Source organism: Pterocles gutturalis, unplaced genomic scaffold (genome assembly GCF_000699245.1).
Source record: "Pterocles gutturalis isolate BGI_N339 unplaced genomic scaffold, ASM69924v1 scaffold284, whole genome shotgun sequence".
Lineage (NCBI taxonomy): Eukaryota > Metazoa > Chordata > Aves > Pterocliformes > Pteroclidae > Pterocles > Pterocles gutturalis.
This window is the reverse complement of record NW_010130167.1, coordinates 1-16227: the sequence shown is the minus strand read 5'-3', so window position 1 is coordinate 16227 and position 16227 is coordinate 1. Positions and strand designations below refer to the sequence as shown.

General features: G+C 36.7%; 1 protein-coding gene across 1 annotated transcript; it reads left to right on the top strand.

Annotated features, from left to right (window-relative positions):
• Positions 1 to 622: 622 nt before the first annotated feature.
• Positions 623 to 14581, top strand: LOC104466609 (probable C-mannosyltransferase DPY19L1; the record flags this gene model as incomplete). The annotated part of the gene is made up of 6 exons (XM_010080104.1): positions 623 to 691; positions 6142 to 6166; positions 7433 to 7520; positions 8160 to 8297; positions 12706 to 12826; positions 14488 to 14581. Coding segments are annotated over 6 exons (535 nt in total), but the record flags the coding sequence as incomplete, so codon positions are not given.
• Between the last annotated feature and the right edge of the window lie 1646 nt (positions 14582 to 16227).

Here is a 16227-nt window from a genome sequence, read left to right as displayed (position 1 = left end):
GGTGGCCGGTTGTGTTCTCCCGCTCGTCCCCGTGGCCGTCCTCCAGCCTGTCACAACGGGAGAAGGTTAGGGGAAAAAACCCAAAAAACTGACAAGACCCACAGCCACACCGGTGTGGGGGAGAATGGGGTGCGAGGTGGGGGAAAAGGGGTTTTTACCACTTCGGTGTGCTTTGGGGGAGAAATGGGAAAATGTGCTGTTTGTGTCACTAAGTCTTGTTAAAACAGGCTCTAATCGTGTTGACTAGCTCTGCTCAGAGTGTTGGTGTTATTTCTTGATAACGCTTTGCTGAAAGGATGGAGGGTTGCTTGTTCTTTAAACGGCTGACTTTCTGTTTGAGAAAATTTGTCAATTGCATATCTACGTAGAAATCCTCATCTGACAAGTTACTTTGTGAAGGTTATTTCAGCAGTTATAAGCCTGATTACTTGTGTAGTCACCTTAATAGCCTATCTGTGGTGTTCAAAGCTTTTATGTGTAGTTACTAACTTAGTGTATGAAATTTCTTTCAGCCTTTTTGAAGTCTAGTCAAGATTTTTAAAGAAAACTAATACAAAGTGCGAACAGATTTACAGAGGCTGTTCTTAATTGATGCTTAAGGTAATTTGTTTTCTTTTGGCAGTGTTTGTTGATGACAGAAAGGCCTTCATTGTGAAAGCTGATAGCAAGATATGGCTCACATTCCTTTTGGGTAAGTAGAAGGAATATATCGGGTGAAAATCCTGTTCTTTTTACCTTTCTTTCTCTGAAATTGTAAACTATATCAACATATATTTGGAAATAAAACTTGGAAAAACAAAAAAGCATACCTTACATTGAAAAGGTATAACAGGAAATAACTTCCTGCCTGGTAACTTTTGTAAAGCTGTTACTGTAGCAGTTGATGTGGTATCAGAACTTTTGTAGGAAAATAATTGTCCAGATATTTATGGATCTCTCCTGTCCAGTCATTAATTTCTAAGGAAAACAAAAAAAAAGAAAAAGCAACTCTTACTAAGTAATGTTATAAACCTGGCTTATTACAGATGAAAGAACATACAAGTGTGGAGGGATGTAAATTCAGATGGTATTATCTTTGGGAATATGTTGAAGTAAATAATAAAATGGCTAATGGCCAGTGTCTTGGAAAAAGCACCTAAATTATTGTAAAATTGAATAAGAAATGCATTCCTAAAGTTAACGGATGTTAAATAATAGCATATTTGTCAGATGCACAATTAGATATCCTCTTAAACATGTTGTATTAAAAGACTGTCAGGGTATTCCAAAGATGCTGGTACTATTAATCACACCACCAGTAGTCCTTGTTGCCAAAGGGAGTTTCTTCAGTTTGATGAATTACATTGCAAAGTAGTAGCAGGGAAACAACCCTTAGCTTACAAACTAATTGATGTATAAACTGTTCCTGAATTGCTTTGCTTACCTCTGTTTACTCAGCATTTCCTAGCCTAGTAGTCACTTAAATGACACAAAGACGTTAAATTGGTTTGAATTTTTGTCCTTGTTTTGCTTAAGCTTCAAGGATTTTAAAAACAGAGGCTCCCACAGTTGGAGCTAGTTTTGTTACAGGATGTGGATTTTTTTCTCTTAAGAATTATGTCCAGTTTACAGTTGTCAGATTTTCAAGGACATTCTTACACAACACTTTGCCCTGTTATATTGGGGAGTTTTTAAATGACCATTGAATTGAGGCCTTATTCTTGAAGACATCCTTTCTAAGTTGCACAGAATCTCACAACGAAACACCTTGACTAAGCAGCAGAAGTAGTCAATGCTTGCACATTCCTCATTGTTCCCAGTTCTGCTGTATTTCCTACCTAGTCACTTTCGGGATACTTACAAAGTATTAATCAGTTTCTAGTATGTTTCACATCCTGTTGCATTACAGTATCTCAGCATTTGTTTTTGTCTTGGTAAATGAACTCTGTATATTATGGCTTTATTCTCCAGTATTTAATTATCCAGAATTAGAATGCTTTTTATATGCCATTCATACTGCTTCTCTTGGAACAGAACACAGGCAAAAATAGGAAATCTGAAGAATCAGATTTTACATAGTAGCTGTAGTCTGCAAAAATCTGATCATATGTTTTGCTTTTAGGGATTCTTAGGTTGCGTGAGAAAATGGCATCTGCAAGTTCAAGTGCATAGTAGCTGTATATGTCTTTGTAGCATTAGGGCTCTAGTATTCCTTTTCTGTCCTCTCCTTCATTCCCTCCCCAGTAAGGACATGAATGGGATCAAAGGATGGTTAATTTAAGAGAGCTGAGGTGCATGTTTTCCATCAGAAAATAGCTTAATGTAAGTCTGGGTGCAGTCTGTTGAGAAATGTCGATTTGGGCTCATAGTGGAAGTCTATGAATTAAGCGCATTGTTTCTTGAAATGTGAGTAATGAATTGCTGTGTGATTATAAAAAGTCTTCATTTTATGCTTATAATGGACTGATATTGTGAAGTTTTATAAAAATGTATATGAAATTCTCCAAAATAACTGTGATGCATTGACTTTAAATAAAACATTTACTGATGGGAAGAATCAGATTTAAATATATTGTTTTCTCTACGAAATAAGTGGTATATTTGCATCTGAAATGTAATTTCCGTATTAATAGATAATTTATTTGCAAAAATAAAATACTGCATGTTTGGCTTATTTGGAACCAGATGAATTGGAGATCATGAACAGTACTGGTAGCTAATGTGCATTTATTTTGACTTTACTGTATTTTCTTACCTAACATGTAATCTACTTAAAATTGATATTTTTTTAATAGTTGGGGTGTGTGGCTATGTAAATGTATTTCAACATCTAGTCTTAACAGGAATCTTAGAAGTGTTGGTGACAAATGAAGTAATGCCTTGTGCAAATGTGAGACTCGGTAAGAAATAATTAAGAAAGGCATGGACTGCTCTGTTTCTTTCCATAGGATTACTGCAAAACATATTTGTTTGCTGAATATGGTTTGTTGTGTTGCTGATACAGCTAATGTGCTTACCTGGAGTTCCATATTTTATCCATATCTGCTTTTCTGGAAAAGGAATTTGAAGCTCTCCATTAGAACTAATGTGTATGTCCTCAGTATAAAAAAAAAAAAAAAGAAGTCTGTACCTCATGAAACTTTCCTAAGACAATAAATTCCACTTAATGGGAACTGTACTGAGCAATCCTTCAATGAATTTTTTTTCTAGAAAGTGTATGTAAAGATGTAAAATTTAAAATGAAAGCTTGTGGTATTCATCTTCTGACTGAAATCCAGGCTTCTCTTTGAGAAAACTACTTTAGTGGCTGAAGTGGAGCTGAAAAACTCTTAAGGAAGTTTCAGCATGGCATTGTACAACCTCAGCTACTATATGAAGTGTGTAACTTGAGGTAAATGTCAAATTGTGTGGGCAGGTAGTTAAGAATTTTCTTCCCCCTTAGGTAATTCTTTTTTTTCTTTTATTCCTGGCTTACCCAGTTTCACTTACACATCTTTGTATACAAAACTTTAATATTAAAATGGAGGTTCATAAATGTAGTTTGTTGTGTTATGACCTGTGGTGACAATGATAACAAGTACTGCCAGCAGCAGCATTGTGGTGGCAATGATAACAAGTGTTCCCAGCAGCAGCAGTTCCAGGCTCTGTGTTGGAGGAACATGTGGTTTGGGAATATATACTAGGGTGTGAAGCGCACATTCAGTCCACTCCTCTCATTAATTTAGTGGTTTTGCAAAGGTGTTTTCCTTTCTGTTGTCCCTGCTGCTTTCCAGAATCAGACCACCATGCACGTGTAACATGCAATCTGAACACATGTGCATTCACTACCTCTCTGACTATGTTCTACATCACTGTGCAAGCATTTGATGTATGTTTTACCTATGTGCAAGCAACTTGGCCCGTTCCATGTCTCCACAGAGGCAAGGACTGTGCCTGGGGGGCTGTCAGCTGCAGGAGGGGTGTGCAGATCAGCACCCTGGAGAGGGACACGGTGCTCAGCACCCCTCTTTCTCTCTATTCCATAGAGCCTATGTGAAGAAAAGGGCTTTTCATTAACCATAAACGTTTTCTGGGATTCAAGGCAACCTGTCTACCTAACCTTTCAATGGCAGAGAGCCCTTGTCTGCTTAGAGAGCAACCAAGACACCTTCAGTCTAGAAGGAGTCCCTCTAAATGTCAACTCTTTATCCCTCATGCTGGGGTTTGCTTCCGTGATGAGCTCTGGATATGTTGTGAATGCTCCCCAAGCAACATGGAGTGGCTTCTGCTCTTTGTGGATCTTGTCATGCTCAACAAGTTGGAGACCTAGACTGTTTACCCACCACTTTTATAATAATTTGTATTTTCCCTTTGCCCCTCCCATTACCTCTGTTGTTCTGTACCTATGTGACAACAGTGCGGATAGTCTCCAAATGGAAAAATGGAACATTATTACATGCAGAGTCTACCTTTTTCAGCAGTTATAGCCTCAATTAGATTTGTGTTGGTTGTCACGGTCCATTTGGATCTCTCAAATTTACAGGAAAATGTACTCAGTAAATTAAACTTTATTTTTATGAGCTCATTAGGAAAAAAAACAAACAAACATGACAAACAAGGGCTCAGTCCACTTCAAACAGGCTTGTCTAACATAGGAATTCACTAATTTATCACTTAAGTCATGAGGTTTCTAACTCACAAGTTCTCTAACTCGCAACTCCTAACTTGTGCACCTATGAGCAAAATAGTTGCCTAGCCAATGGTGGGAGTGCTCATCCTTCCATCGTAGTACAGGTGCTCCCTGTATCACACGGGGGGAAGACTCATCAGTCCAGCTGCTGCTGGGTCAGCTTCAAAAACTTTTTGGGTAAGCTGATGTATTTACACCTTTGTCCTGGTTTAAGCTGGGACAGAGTTAACTTCTTTCATAATAGCTAGTGAGAGGATATGTTTTGGATTTGTGCTGAGAAGAAGGCTGATCACATACCGATACTTAATAGCTGCTGCCAGGACAGTCAAGGACTTTTCAACTCTGCTGTGCCAGTGTCTGCAGGTGCAGGAGAAGCTGGGAGGGAGCACAGCCCCAATTCCTAGCCTAGGATCCCAAATTGGCCAATGGTATATTCTATATCATTCCCATCATGCCTAGTATATAAATGAGGGTCTGCCCAGAAGTTGGCTCACTGAGGGTCGTCTGTCTTTCTGGGTCATCCATCTCTCAAGGTTCTTTCGGTCTCTTGCACATTTGAGCTTTTATCTCTTTTCTGGGATTGTGGTTTTGAGACTCTTCCTGCTGTGGGATCATTAGCCAGGAACGGGCTGAGCCTTGGTCATCAGGTGGCGAGCACTATCACTGTGTATCACTCATTTGTGTATTTGTATGTATTGCTATTATTGTTATCATTTTTATTTTCAATATTATTGTAGTTTAGTTATTAATTTTTTCTTATCTCAACCCACGAGTCTCTTTTCCCTTTACCCCTTTAATTGTCTACGCCATCCCTGGGAGGGGGGAGAGTGAGTGAGTGGTTGTTGTGGTGTTTTACTGCTAGCCAGGGTCAAAACCATAGCAACCTTCCAGCTTGGAAGTTTGGCCTATACCATTTCCATGAGTTAGCAGATTGTGAAGAAACTGCCAGACAATCAATATATAGGGGTTATGGCTGCAGGAGACAGCAAGCTGCACTTGATAATGACTTCATAATGACCTTTAGCCCTTTCTGGCCACTGGGTCCTTCCTATGTGTTGCCCTTACTTTGATCTAACAGTGCTGCTTCAGCATACATCAAGCCTTAGCGTGAGCTGTGTGTTAGCGAAAATCTGAGCAGGAGTTGAGTGAACAGTCACAGTAGGTAACTTAAAAATGTTTATGCTTATTAAAAAAAATGCTTATAATTCAGTTATTGATAGCTCAAATGGCATTAGATTGTGACGGATCAACTTGAGTGATGCAGGGTATAGATGGGAACATTGCGTATTGCTGAATGTGATCAGTGTAATTTCAGATTTTCAAAGAGTTGGCCACAAAAGTTAATTCAGATGTTCCTGTTCTTCTGTTCCTCTGAAGGCTGAGTACCTTCGGTGCATCTCTGAAGTAGTACTGTAATTATTTTAAAGAACATGATTTCACTTTCAAAGTTTTGCATATTTGAATAACTTTGACACCTTTTGTTTCCTTTACAGCTGCTTTTGCAGGAGTCCTACATTGGTAAGGATAAATTTATTGCTTGAGAGTAATATGACATTTTAAAATAATAAAAATATCATTTGGACTTACATTTGGACAAGCTATTGGGATAATTTATGTTTAGATCTTTCCTCTCAAAATGAAATTGTTGTCTCTTAAGATTAATAGTTCTGTTCTTGTGAAGCTGACATGAAAGGTTTCTTAAGGCTCTTCAGCGAAGAGTGAAGCCTGTTTTCCAGGTGGAAAATTGTTGCTTAGCCATACAAATTCAGGTGCATTACCACTAACAGACCTTTTTACCCTCAGTGTGTTTTGAAAGTCCAGGTAAATCCTTTCAACTTTCTCCTGTGTTCTGCTTATTGAGATTCTGCTTTAATTGCTGTTTTACGTTCAGAGAAGTCTGGCCAATATTTTCTTTGTGTACAGAAGAATGGCCTTTCAACTACTTTTTGTCAACATAATCCTTGTGCTTCAGGTTCCATCCTAATCCTCACCCTTCTTTTTTGTTGTATAGACTTGAAATAGAATAGCTTCTAAAGTTATTTTCACCAGCTGGTTTTGCAGAGAGAAAAAGTAACAGATTCTACCACTCTGTTTTTGTTTCCTAGCTCAAAAAGAACTATTGATTTTTAGTAGTTTGTTTTTTGCAAATTCCTGTTCAAGTGTAGAGTCATGTGCGCTGCTCTGTTTCTTTTTCCATCCTTTCTGGAGATGAAGCTCCTCTTGAAAATGGCAAGTTTTGCCTCCAAAATGATTTGCATTTTTCCTGGCTTTTTTTCCCCCCTATAGTTGCACCTTTATTTAGATACATTTCTGATGGTAAGCACATCTATATAAAATGGTAGATAACAGGATTAAAATACAACTCAGGGAAGACTTTTGTGGAAAAAACATACACTACTTGTATGTGCCACCATTATTTTCACCAGTTTTTAGTTTGTGATTATTTTCATTTGTCAGGTATTTTAATTTCCTTTCTGAGTATGTAGACCTGATAGTTTTAGTAGCATTAAACTTTCGATCCTTAAGTGTCTGCACTTAAGTTAAAATGTAGTCGAGTATTATAATTAATTCCATAATAGAATTACTAAGTACTCTATGGATCCATATTTTTCCATTTAAAATAATCTGAATAGAGGAGAATGTTGTTATAATATAAGTTAAAATAGCAGTTTGTAAATAAATTTTGTGTCTTCATCGAATGTTTTGCTAGCTGTTCCTTGGCGTGTACGACTTAGTACTGGTTCTAAAACTCTTTATTCTGTTTTAATTATTATTTTTTAACAGGTATCACATAACAACTCTTTTTGAAAATGACCGTCATTTTTCTCATCTATCAACGCTAGAAAGAGAAATGGCTTTTCGCACGGAAATGGTTAGATTATGTTTCAATAAAAATTCAGTGGTTGGAAGACTTCTGTTTGTAATCTTTGATCATGGGCTTTCCAAAATTTCTTAATACCTTCTGGAGAAGTAAATGTAATGATCTCTTGCAACTAACACGCATTACACTTTTACATGCAGAGCATTTGTGTGTCTTACAGCTGATCCCTATTAATATATCTTTTCACAGTTCACTTAAAATATAATTTGAAAATATGATTCTATGGGACCAAAAATGCAAACCTAGAAGTACGTTGTAGCATACTTTCAATTATCATCTTGTTACGCAGCTTTTTTTTTTTAATTATTTTTTAAATTAATAATTGTTTGCATACATATACACCTTTTGGTTGCTTTTATTTTGAGAATTGTGAAACACTATGCTGCTGCATAGTTACCAGCCCAAAGGAGAGATTTTCAGATGTGCTGTGAAACAAGGTGGAAGGAAACCCACACGGCTTGTTTCAGTGGCGGTAAGAGAAGAGATTTGAAAAACTGGATGGTCATTCTGAATCATTTTGTCCTGTTTGTTATACTACAAAATTTGATTTGAAAATGAAGCTCGTATATGGCAGTTGATGAAGCAGAAGTGACCTCTTTAATCATAAATAATGATTCTGCTCTCCTGTAGGGTCTTTATTATTCCTACTTCAAGATCATTATTGAGGCACCATCGTTTTGGAATGGAGTATGGGCAGTTATGAATGACAGACTAACGGAATATCCTTTAGTGATTAACACCTTACAAAGGTTCAATCTTTACCCAGAGGTGAGCTATGTTTTAAAAATAATCCCTTCTGCTACATCTTTGGTTTCTTTAGATTTAACTACAAATTTGTGAGAAATGTTACTCTGGAAAACATGGTTGTAAAGATACAGTGACTAATTGCTTAAATACTATATTTAAGTTCCAGATTAAAAATGAGAAAGGTACTTTGTAAATTGTGATAATGCTCAGATGTCAAGTATGTCCAATCAGATGTGAATGCTTTCTAGATCTTCCTGTTTTCGTTCCCTGAAGTTTCAGTCCGATTCTGTACTTTTGCCATCTTTTGTTCTTTCCACTCCCAGCAAGTAAGTTGTTGATATTGTGTACTTCAGGAAACACATGAAGTATCAGTAGTATGTGACAGTAATGTCTGCAGTGGTACAGCTACTGCGAGGTGGTTTTGACTTGCAGTTTGTGTAGGGCTGTGAACTGACGAATCATCACAGTTCACTGTGGCCATACAATCCATGAATGGTAGTCATTTACTTACATGTTGCAGAAGAAATCCCTCTGTTGATGACTGGCTGCTGTTGATTTGTACATACTTGATGTTAGGCTTGTTACCTAGTTAGATTATATTTGTTCTTAGTCTGCTTTTTTTTGTCACTGAAAAGAACATGTCTTTAAGTAATGTTTGTTTTTCTCTCTGTTATGGTTTTGCCAGTGTGTCTCAAACATTTTGCAAAGGGAAAACTTCTTTGGGTAGTGTACATTTCTGTAACTTCATGTGTCAGAAACAGCTGGTTTTTGTTTTTGTTTTGTTTTTTTTCAGAGAATCAAGGACTAATAATGGCTGTAACTGTTGGGTACGAGCATTTATACTCATTCCCCTGCTCTGTCAGAGCAGAGCTGCTTTCAGGAACTATATGTGTGAGGGTTCTTGGCATGCATGTGTTTTTACAACTTCTATATAGTGGTTTCATTTGCTTCTCAATTCCTTGCTCTGGAAGAACTAAATGCTGTACATGAGTGCTTTTTGTTACCCTCTCACTGGTTTTATGTTTGTTTGGCCTGGTTTTTGGTGGTTTTGTTTTAACTACAAAAGGATTGCAGTTCAGTTCTAGAAACGCAACATTAGGAACATGTGCCTTATTTGAATACTGTAAAGTTATTTTCTTTAGCTGAGAAAGTTTTATTGACTTCAGCTGTAGTCTGACTTGCAAAACTCAAAGGTAACTGGTCAAATGAACTTGCTCTTAGAGATTCATCAGTATCACCAGGAAAGATGGCTAAGTGAATTGGAAGATGAAATAAAAACAAGAGCAATCAGGTATAGTGGCTTAGGTAGATTACTGTGCAAAATGTGTAGGCTTGTCTGTTCATTCAGAGTTTTCTTGTAGAATGTTGACTCGTAGAAGTTGGTGATAAGGTATGAATCAATTCATCTTTTCTGTGCCTGTGTGGGTATGCAAAGCAGACAACTGGTCTCCTCTGCTCCTTTCAGTCATTTACTGCTTGATGTCTAGCCTTCCTGTAAATAGTTGTTGTTTTTTTTAAAGTGTATTTCTTGAGTACTCTTGTTTCCACATAACTACATCTATAAAACTGTCAATAGGTACAACTTGACGTTTGAAGTATGTTCTCCAAATTTATCTAATTTTACCTGTGATTATGGGATTATGGGGGCTGGGTGATGGAAAGATGCTTGTGGATTTATTTGTTGGCAGTGAAATTTTTCCCTTCTGATACTCAGTATCCAGTCGTGTTTTCCAAAAGTGTTTCATTTCCTGTTTGATATTTTAGGATCTTTCCAGCTCTCTCAGCCCAACAGCATTAAGGCTGAATTATAATAAAAATTTTTGCTTGTTTAATGGATTTCAAAATTAATTGCATCAAAAATAGCCTTAAAATCCAGCTACTAAACAGGATGTTAAGCCCCTTCAGATAAGTAGAACAATTCATCTGGACGTACACCTGGTACTAGCCATGAAAACTTGAAAAGAAGGAAAAAATTGTTAGAATCCATGGCAATCATTACATCATCGGTGTAAATTATAAATATAAGCAGTAAAAAAAAAAAATCTGTCAAAAGGAAAACATCAGTCTTTGTAGTTGCACAATGTTAAAGTCCCAATAAAGTCTGGATTTTCCAGACATTTGCTGCATAGTTAGGTTGTTCCAGTAGTTGTAGTGTTTTCATCTGTGATCCCTGATGCAAAATGATAGAGAGATGTAGACAGATGATGTTAAGTTTACTCTCTGGCTGTTCATCATTACAGAACAGTTGATAATTCTGTGTGTGGTAGTGATGATGAAAATTTGAGTTGGAATGATGAATGTTGCGTAGTTGGCCTTACAATTCTTACTCAAAGGCAACTAGTAAAAGGGATTGACTTTTCTACATACTCTTTTACAGCAAAGGACTGGTCCAGCCCACAGAGATCTCCTGGGTCTGAGAGCTAGTCTTTTGTTTTCCAAGATTTGCATTTACTGCCTCAGCTGATATGAGACAGTAGAAATTCCAAAAATGCCATTGTGGTCTAATTGACCTAGCAATTTTGTACTACTGATTAGCTTCCACTTTTATGCCTGTGTTAACTGTTTCATGTAAGGTCACTTATGGCAAAAAAAGCTTCTGTGTTTTGCATGAAGTACCTAACCTGGTACCTTTTTAGGGAACATTCGTGTGTGGTAGCATCTGCAGCAGCCACAAGCACTTGTAACATAAAAAGGTTAAGTTGATAAACCAATAATTTTTTTTTTTTTTTGTGCTACATTGCTTCAGGAAGAATATTTTATATGCTTTGGGGAATGTCAGCTTCAGGGCTGGTGATGTAAATATACTAGACAGATGCCTCTGAGCTGCCGTATGCATTCTGTTGGCAGTGTACAAACCACCTTCAGGTGAAAAGAGGAAATATTTGTATTTGGTTCCCCAAATAGAAATTTGTTGCCTATCTGGGGATGGGGCAAGTGTCGGATTCATGTCTGTACACATGCACAGAAGTTCAGAAAGCCTCTAGGAATTCAGGGTAGTGTACTTTGCAGGACAGAATATTGAAGTAGGGAGTCTTGGTCTAGAAAGGTGTAGCTGTATTTTGACTAGATCAGATTTACATTGTGAGAGAGTAAAGGCCACAGATTAAGCGAGCCATGATGATTGAAGCCCTGGTATTAAAAATTAATGAATTATAAAATGGCAGAACAGTTGAGTTTGGAAGGGATGTCTTAAGATCATCTAGTCTCAACACTCTTCTTGAAGCAGGGTGAAGTAGAACAGGTTGCTCAGGTTCATTTTGAATATCTGCACTTAAGGGCAACCTGTTCCTGTGTTTGACCACCCTCAAAGTAAAAGTTTTTTCCTATGTGTAAGTGGAATTTCCTGTATTTCAATTTGAGCTCATCATCTCTTGTCAACTGAAGAGTCTGTCTCGGTCATCTTTACTCTTTGTAAATCCATGCTGACTGCTTCCAGTCACTTTTTGTCCTTAGTGTCTTTGGGAGTGGTTTCCAGGAGGATTTACTCCATGATGTTCTTGGAGATCAAGGTGTAATTCCCTGTGTTTCCTTCTTGCGCTTCTTGAAGGTAGAAGTAACATAAAGAGTTTTATTAATTGTATAAAGAAAAATTGTGTAAAGAAAAGAGGGAATCATCCTTCTTGTACATGTTTCAGGTGACACAGGGCTAAGACAGCTAATACTGCAGTGGTGAAACATTTTCAGTCTGGGAACCCCTGGGTTATAACTTCCAAAGCAGCTCGACTGGAATGACCATATTACTCATTTATAACTCTGTAAAGATGGTTATATCCTGACAGAATAGCTTGTTAATGTTAACTAGCGATTTTGCTGTGAGATGAGTCATCATTTTTCTGTGTGTAAAATACTGATGTTTTCTGTGTCAGGTGTTGAAATTTAATTTGTTTGTTGTTTTAAGAATGTAATGACCTTTGTGTGGAAAATGGAAATGCTTTCTTGCATTGCATCTGGAAACCTTTTCTAATCCATGCTCAAATTTAACCTATCAAAGTTTATCTGAGTAAAAACCTTGAAGATTTGGTCCATTAATATTCTTGCCAGGTGGAAAAACATTGATTGGTTTTAGTGGATTTAATTCAGCTAACTGTCCTCTGACAACAAAATCTGGGATTTTAATATCTCATAAACAAAAATAGTTAAATGGGGAATCTTCCACACAATACCAAAATATTTAATTTTTTCAGATGTTGCAGTTTGGTGCGTGAAATTATTTCTGTTCTAAAGCAGGCATAATTTTAGTCTATTAACGAGCACTTGGTTTATGTTGGATGCCTTTAGGAAACTATGGTCAAAAATGCTAAGTACTTGAGATAAATTCTGTGTTTAAAGAAATCCTGGATGAGCACCAGTTGTCATGAGAGGTTACCTTGGGCATTGAGTTAATCTCAAAGTTCCTTTTCGAAAGTTTCAAATCCTGTTTTCCATCTAGGTGGTCCTTGCCAGCTGGTACCGCATATATACTGCCATTATGGATTTCTTTGGTGTACCAACAAAGACATGTTGGACTGTAAACAGAGGAAAAGGACTTAGTCCTGTTGAAAGCTGTGAGGGTGAGTTGTGTTTTATTCTAGTTTCTTCATGGAAGCATATAGTTGTGGCTTTACGTAAGTAATAAATATTCCTGTGTCTTTATCAGTGACTTGCTTTCATTTGGCTAAGCCTGTGTTTTTGGCAGATTCACAGCATAAATGAGAAGCATGAAAAAAAGATACTTTTAAGAACAACATGGGAGAATGTGGGCTTTACTTTTTAGATAGCTCCACCTACCTAGGTTGAATTTCTGTATGGCAATTCAAAAGTTCACAGTTGTAGTCTGAGCCTTCATAATGTTGGACTGCTAGAAAGAATAAAATGTCCTAAATGTAGTTGGAAGCCACTGTACATGTATTAAATTTTTGTAGGTTCTGTAGAATCGCCAATACATCCAAGTTCTTACATTTCAAAAACTCACCCATTGTATTTCCTCCCCTAAGTACAACTTGTGGAGTGAGGAGGAAGGGGAAAAAGGTAACCACAAGGCTCCCTTTTGGGGAAATCTTGTGTAATGATTCCTCTGGGAAGAGTCCTCTTCCTCTGTGACCTACTACTCAGCATGAGAATTTCAGTCTTACACCTTGATTTTGATACCAAAGATTGGACAGAGCCACTTTTTTGCTATTTTTTCCACATTTAAAGTATTGGCTTTTTAAGTAAATATTATACAATAAAAGTACCTTGGCAAGCAACGTTTTTGAGGTGTTCTACAGTTGGTTAAAGCTGAATGATGGGCGGTAGCTTGTGAAGTTGTTTAATTTTATCATTTAAAATGTCTTTGTGTGGTGACAAGTTAGTATTTTTCCTTTGCACAAAGGCTATAAGAACTTTCTTCAGAGTCTGAATGATTCACTTTCTCTAATTTTGTCAAAAGCAGTAAACATGGACAAATGTATAACTCTTCATTCCTGTTTTTTGTAAAAACAAAACCAAACCAAACCAACAAAAACCCCAGCTATTGAGACTACCATGTTTGATGAGCATATCATCATCTTACTGTAGAGAACTGTCTGGTGGTATTTTCAGCAATGGTGAATAATTTCTGCATATTAAATGATGAAGTTTTGCTACCTTCTCTATAATGAATAAGGCTTTTTATGCTGTACTGCTGAAATTATTAGAGCCAGGAGGGTTTAAAGAAATAATGGGAAAGAAAATGACAGTGGAAGTGTGAACACAGAAGTGTTTGTGAATGAATAAATTGAAACACATTATTGGAAAATCTCTTGGCTTCTAATGAAACAAAGAAAGCAAAGAGCATTGTGTGTGATATGTTTAAAGATGGATTTACTCCTGCAAGAGATGGGAATTGAGAGTATAGAGAATACAAACCTGTTCTCAAAAGCTCTATGAAGTCAAATTGGAGTCTGTAGAGAATGTTCTCAGTGATGCTTATGCCTTCTATACATTGCAGGGTTTTTTCTTTGCAGTTAGTGCTTCCCTCTTGGCTTGTTATGTTGCTGATGCCCTAATGCTGTTTCTGCCCCTTCTCTTTTTTTTTCAGAAGTGTAGTTTTCCAATTGAACGTCTGCAATAATCTTGGTGACATTTTTTGTCTTTTTATGTAGATGTATTAAGGTAGTACACCCTGTGCTGTATTATAGAGATTGTATGATGGTTTATAAGCAATATGATCTTTCTTCTGTATTTGACAACTTGTTAACTGTTTGTTTGTTAGGGTTGGGAGACCCTGCTTCCTTTTACGTTGCTGTGATTTTTCTTTTGAATGGATTCATGATGTCACTGTTCTTCATATATGGTACATACCTCAGGTAAGGCAGTTGAGACTGAGCTATTTAGTTGGTACTAGCTGTCAGTTTTAATAGGAAATTTGAAAAAGCAAATGCTAAAATATTTTTATGGGATGTTGCTTATTTGTTTGTACAATAGTAATGCTTTTTATTACATATACATTGTCACTAAAAAATTACTGGAACAGGGAAGCTTTTTGCTTAAAATAAACGATGATGCTGGAAAAAGTTGTGGAAAATTTCAGTGAAGTGGTATCTCATTGATACCACCAGGTTGTGTATAATACTAAGTGTTGTACAGGTTTTAAACAGCTTTTGACAGGCTTCTGCTCTTAAAATTACCAGTGTAACTAATTTTTAAGCAATGTTTGAATTACAGTATACTTTTAACCAAGATTGCAGTTTTCCCAGTGCTTTGCCTTAAATCACATTAAATGTCTTTCAATTTTAACTTAACTGAGAAGGCAAAACATTTTATAAGATACTGCATTCTTTTGGACGTATGTATACACTTCCCTATTTCTGTTTTTAGTATCGTTAAATTTCAGGAACTGTCATACACTTTCATACAAAAATAGACTCCACATTCTGCAGGAAAACAGAAATGGAAATATTTTTCTGTTTACCTCTATTTTCATTTGTTGGTTTTGCAAAAAATCAAAAGGCTGCTACATTTTCCTCTGAGAGATGTGATTGTTTTTCCCCCTCATTCCCTGGTTTCACTGTCTTGTGTTTTTTCCTGCTTCCTCTGAAGCATGCGCTGATAATTCAGATAAAAAGTAGTGCAGGGCAGGACCTGACAGTGAAAAGAGGAAGTTCCCTAGATGTTTGGGGGTAAAGTGTGTATGTTTGTATTCCTTAATGTAGGAAGTTAATGTCTCATGTTTTGAGGAAGTAGATAAACTTCGAATATTCATTTCATTAACTAGTCCTTTTTCTCTTAAGGGGGGTGTATGCAAACCCACATTTTATATATTAATGTAATTGAAAATTCAGTAAGGTTTTAATTTCTCAGTACTTTCCTTGGACTTGGGCTGTGTTGATTGTAAATGACTGTCATGTATTGATAGTAATTCCGTTTTTAATATAAAGGATCTGCAGTGTAGGTAGTCGAGATGACTAGAATATGAACATAGTTCTTTCAAGGTGTAAGCCACTAGCTATCTGTGGTTATGAAAAATAACATGTGACTACAAAGTTTCCTGCAGGTAGGATTTTGATCCTATTTATTTATTTATTCTGAAGAATATTAATAGTTGGATACCAGATCTAGATGACTGCTTAGTCGTTATGGCTGTTCCAAGGTTCCTTTTAGTCAAAGCAAGCCAGAATGTTCAGGCTTTTGCATAGAGTGTGAAAAATAAAAAAACCCTGAATTCAGAGTAATGCAATTCTACTACACTGAAGTAGGTAATCTTATGAATTGGCCCAAGTCTCCTTCATAAAGCTGATTTGTTTCTGTTATGCATTTTGAAAGGCTTTTTCATAACCTGACTCATTTGGTGGTGGGAAACCATCCTCTAATATATTTTCTCTATATTTTCATTCCTGAAGTTGTTAGCAGTAATCATCTCAAGCTTACATAAGTATTTTTATAGGTTTCTTTTTCCCCCTGTGTGTTCACAGAACATATAATCTTCATAGAATCATAATCATAGAATCATAGA